General features: G+C 33.9%; 1 protein-coding gene across 1 annotated transcript; it reads right to left on the reverse strand.

Moving 5' to 3' along the window:
• Positions 1-7060: 7060 nt before the first annotated feature.
• On the reverse strand, positions 7061-10555 carry LOC128235599 (alpha-2B adrenergic receptor-like). Its single transcript, XM_052950408.1, has 2 exons — positions 10068-10555; positions 7061-7829 (listed from the first exon to the last, which is right to left on the reverse strand). The coding sequence occupies exons 1-2, from the start codon at positions 10553-10555 to the stop codon at positions 7061-7063; spliced, it is 1257 nt and encodes a 418-aa protein (XP_052806368.1).
• Positions 10556-13228: the final 2673 nt, after the last annotated feature.

Genomic DNA, 13228 nt, shown 5'->3' on the forward strand with positions numbered 1-13228 from the left:
CTTTGTCAGAAAATTGGATTAACCAAAATATACGTGTTAACACTTTTAAATCATTTGTAAAAAAATACATGCACAATTCCAATGCCTTAATTCAAATAAATTTATAGAAAGTACAAAACCGAACATCTTTTTAAAACATTGATTCATTATCTAGAAACTTGTATTGTGTAAATTATATACATATATGTATACATTTCCTAAACAATCTATTATGCAATCAATACTTAATGTAGAGTGTGTGTGCTTTGAATATGCGCACTAACAAAAGGGTAAAACAATATAAAAAAATCCTAACATCAACCAGATATTCCTAGCAACACTTACTGAATTAAGGGACCATATGTTCAAGCACTCATGTCCGGTCGCAACCCTCAATGGTTTGGTTAAACTGCAAATCGAACGAATCGCAAAAGCATGCATAATGTGAAAGAAATTTAGTGTCTAAAACAACCTTGCTATTTTGAACTTATATTTACAAGGACCACGAAAAATACGTGACAAACTACAAAATACACTTCCAATACAACTCATTTGATCAAATGCAAACTTCACCAAACTTCACCAATATAAATAACACGTACATAATCACATAATGTATACAATTTAGTATTAAGAAAATATCTGCCTCAAATTACTCTTTGAAATATAAGATCATCTCACCAATAAGTCAAGTGACACAAACAACAATGTAAATCTCACAACTCTAAATTGTTTCAGGTTAAATACTACTGATTTGAATACATTGTAACCGTAAAAACCATACGGCTGCATAATAAGTATTCGATTTTTTATGTGTTTAAACTATATTTGTATGATTTTGTTTGTGTTATTCTGTTTGTTTTGCTCATTTCATGCCACATGTTCTAACAGAACCTTTACAAGAACAACTCCAAACGCCAAAAAACAGACCACACGAACTCCTACACGTACAGGCAACATTTCGCAACGTCTCATTAAGTGTACAAGCTAAGTACAATAAGAAGCGTCCTCCATATAAACGCCACAACATAAATAAGAAGATAAGAAAAAAAGAAAAAAGGCTTACTCCACTACATACCGGTGAAAGAGTGAAAAATATTAGTGATTTATAACTTGATCATTTCACTCTGGTTCGAGTGAAACCCTTGCTCATTCCTCTGTGGACAGACAACTCGGGACAATTTTTTCATCGTTTATAAGATTTGCTTCCCTTGACTTTAAAAAATACCTGTATGTCACAAGTACATGTTTGTTATCGTCTGTAATGCAGTAATGTACACATTGACCGAATCGTATTGAATTGTCAAAATCAAATTATGCAATAGTTTGAATAAAACAAACATTTTTGCGATTCATTATAACTATTAAAAAAAGAACAAGCTTACCAATTTATGTATGAACTATTTCATGGAACATACTGTTACAATTAACCCGCTTGGTAGGTATCGGTTGAATATTTACTTGGCTACATGTGCTAGTAATAGAGTTGATAGATCATTTCGTCCTACAAACTCTAACCGCGTACATGTATGCACAAGCATTTTGAATTTGACCAATTTCCAGTTTACATTCATCAGTTCAACAATTCATTTTTCTTTTTAAAAACTTTCAAAGTCTGCGCTGCATCCCTCTCAAAAGCATCTTCGGGCACATCCTCGACATTTCATCTGGGGTCTTCGTAAACACACGGGAACGTGACATACAACTTTAATAGATATGAAACTAATTCGCTGTCTCAACAACAAAACATCCTTCGGCTGCACTGAGCATGAATTCACCCCGAAAAAATACCGTAAGATCCAGGGTTTGAGAGCGACAGTGACTAGATACACACTACGAAAAACACTTAACACAGACTTCAGTTGCTTTTACGAATACACACTTGAATAAGTCCATCGAAGTTTATTTAAATCTGTTGAAATTGTTTTTGAATGTTTAAAAATGTCACATGCTCAAGTTTCATTGAATTGTATTTCTACGCGATACAATTTTTTTATTTCCGAAATGATTTTGTTTAAATACTTGTTTTGTGCCTCTATAAATGTTAATAATGATAGGTTTCGTTGATGGAAGTAGGGTTTTATCTAAAAATAATTTCAATTCCAACAACCATTTCCATTAAGTGTGGAACTTTTTTTTTAGTAGACGGACTGCTCGCGCGAGGAGGAGGTAACTTTGACATAGCGAGTATGCCGCAGTTACTTCCCTTCGCAAAGAGGCCACAGCAATTTACTCTAGCGGAAAAATATATTGAAGAAAAAAACACGATATATGCATGAAATGAAAAGAATACTAGTTGAATTCAGTGTAAGATTTTATTTTCTTTCACTCGTGGTCACAGAAAAATAATATTAACAACGTCTTAAACAACTAAACATGATCACAGTTTAGATTTCGATTTCTGAAAACGAAATTAGAAAGGCAATTTTATCTCAATAAAAATCCTTTGTATTGACAAGCTCCCAGCTGAATTTTCTAAAACCTCAATAATGTGTCCTTTGAAAACGTACTGAAATTCCCAGTCAGTAAGTAAGGCGATTATAACCCTATAAATGCGTATTTAGCGAGGCTTATGATGTTAAGCTCTAAAGAAATATATGTAACTTGTACGGCTACAAGTAGCGTTAATGGTATCAATTCGTCAGTACTTTTGCTTTCTAACTTAATACAAAAATGCATGATTGCGTCTCTGGTGCGTTTTTAACATATGTACGAAGTTTCATTGAACTATAATACAGTGCTTTTATTTGATATTCCGAGAGTTTTAAGACGGCCGTTCGTAAAAATAGAGTTACACTCTTACCAACGATCAGATTATACAACTACTTTTGCTAGTAGCTATTTGATTCATTTTGAAACAAATTGCTTAGTAGGTCAGGTAAGATACATATGGTTACCTTTTAAAATTCAATTAATTTTACTTAAGGCAAATTTAATTCTTGATCTTGGTCGTACGCTCTTTAAAAAAGACAATCCCAGTGATTAGACATGAATCACATCAGTCACCCTGACTGCAAAGTCTATATTATTTTTAATTTGATAAGTGTTCATGTATTGAAACACTGCACGATGGTTATTGCGGTTCTAACTGTTAGATGATCAGCTTCTATTGTTCAATAAGCTACATTTAGAAACCTAATTTATATAATTTTCCGCATAAGTACGATACGGTTACAAACAGGAAGGTAACACCAAGAGTTTTTTATCTTAAATGAAACAATTTTTTGTATTTTACAAGGAAGTGATCTTTGCTATTTGTTTATTTTTTATTATAAGTGGGCTATATGAAAGGACACTAGTCAGCCTCTTTACTTAAACATGCAGGATAGGCTTTACATGGGTGATTTCATGTACTCAGAACTAGTTTTAATCCTCAGTGAACTCATGTACTAAATTTAACTTTGTGAAAGCAGTTGCCGCATTTCTTACGAACATTAATTAATTTATAAAATAAAGACTTAAGACAAAGATCACTTCTCTTTTTCAACACCATTTTAAATTAAACAAAGGGCAGTCTTTACCGCTGAAAGAGTCCCGCCTTCGTTTTATTACCGGAGTTTGATAAGATGATTAGTTTCATCAAACACTTCGACAAATCTGTTTCCATAATAATGTTTTAACAGTGCTCCCTCACACAGCCGTATTGTGAAAAGCTTTGTTTTAAGAAACAAAACGCTCAATTAAACTCTGGTAAAAAACGAAGTTGGGGCTCCAGAAGCGGCACCGACTGCGCTATGTTTCATTTAAAAAGGTGAATAAATAGTGAAGTTATCTTCGTTTGAATTATTTATTCGAAGCAAATATTTCCTTTCGACGTAGCATTTATGACGCAATTTATCACGTGGTATATACTCACTGGTTTAAAAACTGCATTTAAAAAGGAGCTTGGTTAGTTTGTTTTACTATTGTGTGTATCCCTGTAGTTTCCATTGTTTTTCATGTTGCCTTTAAAGATGCATTCTTAATCCTAAATAGGAGTTACAATAATTTAATTCAATTGCTTTAGTATACCAAAAAGGATGAATAAATGTCGAAAACGACGATTCTTGTGAAGGATACCGAGTTTAATTTGAATGTAAAAATAAGCCGTTATTTCACTAATCAGAAGAATCAAAACAGCCGGAAACGTCCTCTTCGATTCCATGGTTCTCAAAGCAGGCTTATATATCTGTGAATTATTAAATAATTTTAGAATCATCAGTAAGCACATTTGTAAACGTACCTGCTAATCACCAATGTGTCCCGGGTTCGATGCCCGGATGGGGCGTAAAGGAGATTGGTTTGAGGTCACGAAGCCACCCAAGGCTTCTGTCCGATTTTCACAACAAAAACTTCAAAAATTTCGCAAAACACGGTGCTTACAAGAGTAACTTGGTATATGTTAATACAACATTTTCGCAGTCGTTGTAAAATAAGTGTACATAATAGATTCAATAAAAACATTTTGTTGGAAGTACCGGTTTACTTATTTAAATCCGAAAGCTTGTGAACAATCGTAGAACGGTTTACTGTGCATTTGTTTATTTCTTTACGCGTCGTCAAAGGTTTGGTTATTTAAAATTGGATAATGTGTATTTTTCTTTAATATATTTAAATATTTTATGTTTTTACAGCATATTTGCGTCAAGAGTTCAATAATTACTGCCTTTGTTACTATCCTTATTGGTAAAAGGTTCTTTCAAAACGAGATTTTTTTTAAAACGTATTTAATAAGTGTTGGCACCAGAAACGTTTTCGGTTTAAATGAAATCAATTAGTCTTTGCAATCTGAACGTTTTCAATGTTATATGGATATAGTTTAATGTAACAGTATTGTTTTCTACCAAAGATCCTTCCGTCAGTACAGTACCACTTTAAACACAATCCTACCAAAGTAACACCCTTATATGTTTGCAATAAAATTTTGAAAAATACGAGTTTAATTTACGTTAATTTTGTTATTAGTGTTTTTTTAAACAGATTATAACTGTGTAAAAAGTGCGTCTGAACAAAAAATAATAACAGGTTCTGTATTTATAGACTTCCTCAAGGAAAGATGTGACACTTATCAAACAATAGGAACCAGGCACAGAATCACGAGTTTTGAAGTGTCGGATAAGTACATTGTTATTGCGAAAAAAGTGTAGATATGTATATGTTGTTTTTGTTGTTGATGATGATGTTGTTGTTGTTGTTGTTGTTCTTCTTCTTCTTCTTGTTGTACAAAACTGCGCCCCTCCCTGACATCCGTAATTTATTTGAACGTTTTGGGAGGGTGGAATAATCAATTTCTACTCCAAAAAGGTGTATGTTATTGCTTTTTTCTCCTACATTGAAATCAAAACCTTGTTTTACTATGCGGCAAACACGCCCCCTCCCTCGCCACCCCACCCCAGCCCCGCTAGTGTAGAGTTTAAGACATCATTAAGGTTGAATGCTTGTAGAATATGTTCGATACACATAGTTTTAGCCTTTTCAGTCAGGCCAAAAACAAAGAGTTAATTGTTTCCGCTTCAGGTTCGGTGTGTCAGAATCTTCAGTTTAAGATAAAGCTTTGTCTAAGCGTCATTTTCACTCTTAAAATACGCTTAAAATTTTGTTAGGGTCAACGTTGTCGACTAGGAACCTCCATATACTTCCAACCAACTTTACCAAAAGGAGGAATAAAACATTTCTAGTGCTTATAAACAAATTAATTAGGGTCGTTCGGGAAAACGTAAAAAATAACAGTTTTTGATATGCCTTATTAGCCAGTTCAGTAAAACATTTTTCATTTCATTTCGCTCATAAGAGGTTAAGAAGTACTCTTATGTTCAGAATATTACAGATGTTTTGATAAGTAATTGGTTGACGACAAGTTAATATGTGTGGAACAAAACTTGTTTATCATTAAAGATATAAGAATACTGAACTCTTAGCGGATCGCTTTTGCAAATTTTGATAACTTGACAACTAATCGACAATTTATCCGCATTATTCTACAGCTGGCTATTGCTGTAAAATAACAGGAAATATGAATGAATGCCAATCCAATCATATTTGCCATTGCATGATGATAGTGGACTGATGCGGTCAGCTGTATTTACTGTCTTGTCACAAGTCTAAAACATGATGAACGGTGACTGAGCGGTTGGTGGTTGCTGACCGAATGGTTTTGATTGTTGTCTAATTGCATGCTCGTTAATCTTTATTTTCTCACCAAATTTGTTCGGGTCACTTACTTTACTAGCATACGACTTATAACAAACGTTCGGTTTCAAATACTTTTAAGGTGATGGAACTGGGAAAGAGGGCTGTTTTGATGAATAACACACGATTTTGATTCACCATTTACTTGCACATTTGGAGGAAAACAACAAATATAATTACAATATGGCTAATCAGCAACAAAACCAGTCTACGTATCTGTCACTACAATTAAATGCAAGATTAATATGCAATAAGTTTATACATATAAGAATTTTCTCTATACCGCATGTAGAAAACAAAACTTCATAAACGAGTGTACTATTTTAAGATGTGTTTTACGGTTTTCTTACAATGTAAATTTGTATGTTATTGTGTTTTATATCTGTTTTGTGTAATACATAAACGTGAATTAAATTAATTTTACACAAATAATTCTTCTTTTTTTCACTTTATTTTTCAATAATACGTTTGCGGTTTTCACAACGGTAACAAGATCGTTCAATTGCAGAAGTCGGATGTCGGACATAAATCAAACTCAAAGTTGTTGTTTTTTGTAATTCGTTTGTCTCGAATATTCGTTGTCTCGAAGAAATAATTTGTCCGATATACACATTCTGAAAAATTTATTATTCTAATTCACTGTGTTTAAAGACACAAAATAAGGGTCCAATTTACAATGATATAGAGACACAAACGCTAAATACCACATATACAAATACAAACAGATCACACATGCATTTGGGTTAAGCTAAAACTGTGCAATGTATTTTTGTTCCTTCGATATGGATATAAAAACAGATTTAAAGCATGTATATTTCGGTTCCTGACAAAGAAGGCGCTTGACTCTCTAGTTGCACCCACTCTAAGAACAAATCATGGAACCACATCTGCTTTCTACAAGTAGTTATTCTAACTAAATTTTACATTTATACAATGTCTTAAAGACTTTTATGAACGCATCACGAAACTCCTTACTTGTATAGGCGTAAATAAAAGGATTAAGCGTAGAGTTGACGTACGTCACCCAGAAGAAAAATGTGTACATCTCTGCCGGAACTAGGTCTGGTGCCCATGCGTACATATCGAATGCAATGTAAAATGGAAACCAACATATCAAATAACTGCTTAAAACGTATGTTAGTGTTATGAATATTCTTCGCTCACGACTGTTACTTCTTTCCTTTTGGCGTTTTCGACGACCAGTTTTTCGCGGAGGTAATCTTTCATTACCATACGCACTGCCACCAAACTGCGAAGTAGCCTGGAACTGATCATGACTGCCTGTTTGTGTCGTCTCCGTAGACCTATATGGGCCCTGCGATATTTCTTCCACTCGAAGGTGATCTCGATTTCCTTCTTCGTTTAAGATTGCGGAATTGCCACTGGGTTCTCCGATTCTCTCGCTGTGCTCTGCAGAATTTACAGTTAGTTTAACGGTCGATACAGCGGTTTGCGTTCGTGCCTGTGAATTTGCGGCAAAAATAGTAGCTTGACGTCGCATTACCAAAAATACCTTGACATAGGAAAACACCATCATGAGGCAAGGAATGTAGTGGCCAACTATCGCCACAAATATGACAAATTCAAGGTTGTCCGACGGCTCCCAAATACAGAAATGGTCCTCGTTATGTTGCAGTCGGTCGCCAATAAAGGGTGGTGTCCAGATTGCAATCACAGAAAACCTGCAATTGTTCAAGACTACAGTTTATTTACACAGATAAAACAGGATGCGTACACATAAAAACAAAAAGGTGCGTTATAAAACACAGTCAATGGGCAGTTAAAAATCAACCGTTGTTTTTTAAGTGACACAAGGAGCGATAATCACATTAGGTCAAACACAATACTACCATCTATCATATTTTCGGTATTGATTTTATAAATTCCTGCGGGTTACATAGATTTATTAGTTAAAAAATGAAATAAAACTGTTTGAAACAGTAAAAATATAAAAAAAAAATATATTTTTTTTTTAGCCCACTCTCACTTCAAAATCAAAGTCACCACGCTAAGGGCATGGACACACTTTCAACGACTTCATTTTTAAAATAACGTTACGTTCGAGTACATTTTGGCGAGTTTTTCAAAAAAAAAACAACAATCTACTGTCATTTTATATCCATTAAAGGCATATGTAACATGAAAAAGACTTTTCTTCCGTATAAGATCGCACTAAATTCCAATTTAAGAACTCCAAGAGTAAATACTTGAAACAGAAAATTGTCTTCTATATATAACATTCATCAACAAAATGATATTCGCTGCCTGGCCAATAATTGCTAGAAACAATGTACATCCAATGACTAATAAAATCTAACCGCCTCTACTTAAATGTATCCACAGATTAACTAAATTTCAAAAAAAAAACAGGGAGGGAAGGGGGGGGGGGGTAGGTTAGCCATGGACAACTGTTAAGGACAAACGTTCTGCGCGGATTATATAGTTCAATGCAAATTAAGTAACAACAAATCGTGCTAGTTAGAATGATTCTGTTTCTTTGAAAAAATGACAACAAACTATTTCATTTCCATTCAATTTCCCTTTCATTTCAATTGCATTTTTTTTTGGCGGGACAAACTGGTAAAATTTCGTATTGCTTGGGCGTAGTCTCACGGCCAATGTTTTGACATGGATGCATCAAATCGTTTCCAACTTGCCAAATTATCGTTATAGACATATAAAGAACGTTGTTTTTGTGAACATTCAAGCTCCATTGCGCGTGAACAGGTTTTACGTACTCTTAGGACTGTCAAATAGCCTACATACATTTTTGCGGTCAAATAACATCATAGTGTGTGAATTCTTGAGCAATATCTTTACACATGAATCTGTTATCATAGGTTTAATCACTAGACTAATTGATTGTGCCTATAATTTATCACCAAAAAGGTATGCGCATTGCTGGTTAATATTCAAAACCCGAGCAAACGTTTGTCTTTTAAAACAGATCGGTTTCTTAAGTTGATTTGCATTTAAACATTATTTCAAATTATAAAAATGGCCACGCTTGACATTAATTTCGACAAGTCATTCTTATTTGCAATTTCATTGATATTTATTCATTCGCCCTGTATAGTAACAATAATCGACGCATTGCTTTTCGCGTCATATGATTAAGTAAACAAGCGTTTTTCGAAGCGATAGAAGCAGTGGAAGCCGCTTTTATTCACCCCTAACTTGCACAAAATTGCTCATCTCGAGTATTGTTGTTTTTTTTCACTGTTTTATTTTTTATTTCCTAAACAGTTATAAGATCTTATGATCTAAGAATGGTTACATGCTTCTCAAATATAATCGCTTTTGTTTAACTGGAAAAGTATATCCGCATTTAAATTTGTACACAGTTAGATGATTCATATAGTTTTGCATTCGTTGTGTTACGCTGAATCTTAATGTAATTGTGCATATTCAGTATCGCGTTTGACAATCTTACAGTCAATATAGTGCTTACTATTGTTATAATCCAAAATACTTCTCATTGTTTGTGCTATATTTAAGACGTAAAACATACCAAAGAGTTTCATATGACATTAAAAGGACAGGACATTCAGCTCCAGAAAGGTGTATATGGACCGAGGAATTCGCAGAGATACATTCACCTTCGGGGACTGTCTGACCAAGTGGTGTGATATATTTCCTAAATTTATCGAACATTTATATTACCATTTAATATTTCTAAAACGATTTTGGTGGGTTTTTTTGCTCAAAGCAAATAATGCAAAAACAACAATTTTACGCTCTAGTGAAAGACGCCAAGCCGTATTAATTATCTTATGACTACAGCGGTTCAAATCTTAAATAAATGAATACATATAAATTTCCCTTTTTTATGAAAAACTACAATTAATGGATATTTTATAAGCTGAATAATTTAAAGGAAAGCATATGCTAATTCCTTTTATTCGGTATTCGGTACTTACCAAATGAAAACAAGAACCATAGCCGTTCGAAAACGGTTGTTGTGTGTCCTATAATGAATAGCCCATGTTACACACCAGAATCGGTCCACGGAGATGGCGACTAACGTAAACACAGACGCAAATGTCATCGCAAAGTCAAAGTAGATCCACACACCGCACATGATTCGTCCGAACGGCCAGTATCCAAGCAGCGTATCTAACGTATAAAACGTCATTGCCGTTATGGCAACGAAGAAGTCCGTCACCGCAAGGTTCAAAATATAGAGATTAAATGGCTGCAGCAGACGTCGCTCGATTACAAAGGAAAGAAGAACAAGAAGATTGCCGAAAATTGTAACAACGTCAAGAATTGTCAAAACGACCGCTAGAATAACGTTCTTTGTCGTTGCTTGAAATTCCAGCGGAACGAATTGAGTTGTGCTGTCTTCAAAATTAGCAGCAATTGTGTCATTGTTACAAATTATTGTAGTATTATTTGCGCATAACATAATGACTCACGCTGGTAAAACGCTTTATAAAATACTACATATGTATCAAACCGTAAAAAATGATGTGAATCATTTAAATCCGAACATTCAAGTATGTTACAAAGTGAGATAGCATGTCGACATCTACCAACTATTCTTCGCGTAAGTAACTGTCCAATGCTGGTTCAATGACAGCGCTGAGACCTTACGTGCCTGAACGACAGGTGTGCTTTATAGTTCTTATAAAAAATCCATTGACTATTGAAGCTCTAGCATTTCTTTCCGTGTGTCACGTATTTGTAGTTATACTCGTTCAACCTCTTTTTCTGTTTCCAATTATAAGTAAGGACCCCTATGTTTACCACAGTGACTAGGAATTTTGTCTTTAAATATCACGATAAATGAATAATATTGTTGTTGTTTTTACATCGAGCTTTCTTCTATGACCAATTCATTTATTGCAAATTTGAAATAAACGATTTTTCAACCCCAAAGAAAGGAAATATTATCATCAACACCTGTTTTCGAATTTGAAAAATTTTAATCGATAAAACCAAAATTAGAGCCAAAAAAATAACAATACAAAAAAATTGAATTGAATATTTATTTATAAGTGTATTACAAAATCATTAAAAGTTAAAAAAAGCATTCAATTATAGTGACTTAAACAATACACTCGAAAAGACAATACATGTTTCATTACTTGACCTTTTTAAAGTATGTTTTTGTATTTTTTCTTTTAGCACGATCCCAAACAGAATCTGCTTTATTTAAATTATCACTTCATCTTTAATCTTCAATTACTTATCACTGTGTTGCTTATAAGCATTCGTATTGCATTGAATTATAGTATTACGGCCTTGGCGAACAGGGACTATTGACGTAGATGATATCTGTCTACTTCCCTAGGGGACAGACTCTTTTTTCCCGAAAATGGAAACAAAATCTCATATAATGAGAATTTCACTATTTATTTCATGATGTTTCTGAGTGATATATACGCTAGTCAGAAACAGATCATAATTGACTGAACTGTGGATGCACTGCTGGATCAAAAGACGAAACTCGTTCGGCTTGTTTTAAATTTAGTACATTTTAGCGGTATTACACAGGCTTTTTACCGACAATATAGTTCAAACTTTAAAAGGTTAGCTAAATCGTAAAACAATATGTTCATAAATATGACCAATAGAAAATTTCCAATTTAAATAGTATTATGCCGTTAACGCAATTACGATATAAAATACCGTTGTGGCGAAATTGAAGACCAATCGAATTTGCCTTTCTAAGTTTAATGTAAATTCTATATCGATAAGCCACTGACCGATAAACTCGATTGTAGATCACGTTTTACTTAATTAGTACAATACGGTTCGTTGATGTATTCCGGAATATATGACGTCTACATGTAATTGACCGCAATGCCATTGGGGCTCAGAATTGCCTCAGGGGACAATTAAGATTATAGCTTAGTTTATATTATTTTACCTTAAATGAGATAATATAGTTCCGGTGGACTTAACAGTCGTACAACAAACGGTGTACCAATTATCTTGAAAATAAGCTTTCCTAATATAGTTCCGGTGGACTTAACAGTCGTACAACAAACGGTGTACCAATTATCTTGAAAATAAGTTTTCCGTAAGGAAATTGGATCTTTTATTCAAAGGGCATTATATTTGTTCTCAGTTGACCATAGCTCATTAAGTGTCTTTAAAACTCCTTGTTATCGTACTTTCGAGGATATATCATGGTATCAATAGTATAGCTTTGGCTTTATACTATAGCGTTTATCTTTTTTTAATTAGACAATTAGTATCGCAGAAACATCATTAAGCACTAATGTCTATAATATAGCCAGTATGCCCCGTGGAAAGGATAAATGATTCCCGTAGCTCTTCATCAGTCGCAATTTAAGATAAAAAAAAATGAGCGCTTTCTTTATAAAACAGATTCAGTTGTTTTTTGAGTTAGAATTTATACTGTCGAATAGTTTTAGTGTCGTTCAATCCGTTTTTTAAACCAATAAACTCTTATTTTACGTCAGGAATAAAAAAAACTGAAGGAGTTCAAATAAAAATGAACATTAAACATGTATTGAGATATTAGAGGCGCCTCATTTTGCTTCATGCTAACGTTAAATCCGTCAAACAAACGACCTGGCAGTGTATTTGCATAATACGTTATTTCGAGTATGTCCTTGATCATATATCATACTAAATAATATCTGCCATCTTCACAAAACCCTTCATAAATACGTGGTCATTGTTTTGAAAGAAAACCTTGGAACGATCCAATACGAGGCGACAAGATTTATATCTGATGTCCGTCGACTAGTGTCTCTTAGTAATAAAGGAATGACTTGCGTGATTATTGTTATTATCGGGGTATGAACACAGTTCAGCTGGTAAAAGTGTGTGGAGTGAAAAGGACAACTCGCGTACTTGAACCAGCCCAACTGCTAGTCATTACTTATGTTTACGCAATTCATTACATTTAATAATATATATTCATATTTTAGCTTGTGTATCGCAGCAGTATCTCCTTTTATCTCACTCTGATTGTGTGTGTTATTTTGTTCAACTCTGATACTATCTAGATGTTATTGGAAATAGAGGTTTATCTTCATCAAGTCAGACAGGACGGGGACAAGCCGAAATGCAGCCAATGGTCGCTGGCAGACTACCATAAACT

This window comes from Mya arenaria, chromosome 5, assembly GCF_026914265.1.
Source record: "Mya arenaria isolate MELC-2E11 chromosome 5, ASM2691426v1".
NCBI classification, from domain to species: Eukaryota; Metazoa; Mollusca; class Bivalvia; order Myida; family Myidae; genus Mya; species Mya arenaria.

Coding starts and splice junctions, on each gene's coding strand:
- LOC128235599 (XM_052950408.1), bottom strand. CDS start 10,555: ATGTTATGCGCAAATAATACTACAATAATTTGTAACAATGACACAATT. Junction 7,830..10,067: donor ATGGTTCTTGTTTTCATTTG/GTAAGTACCGAA, acceptor GAACAATTGCAG/GTTTTCTGTGATTGCAATCT.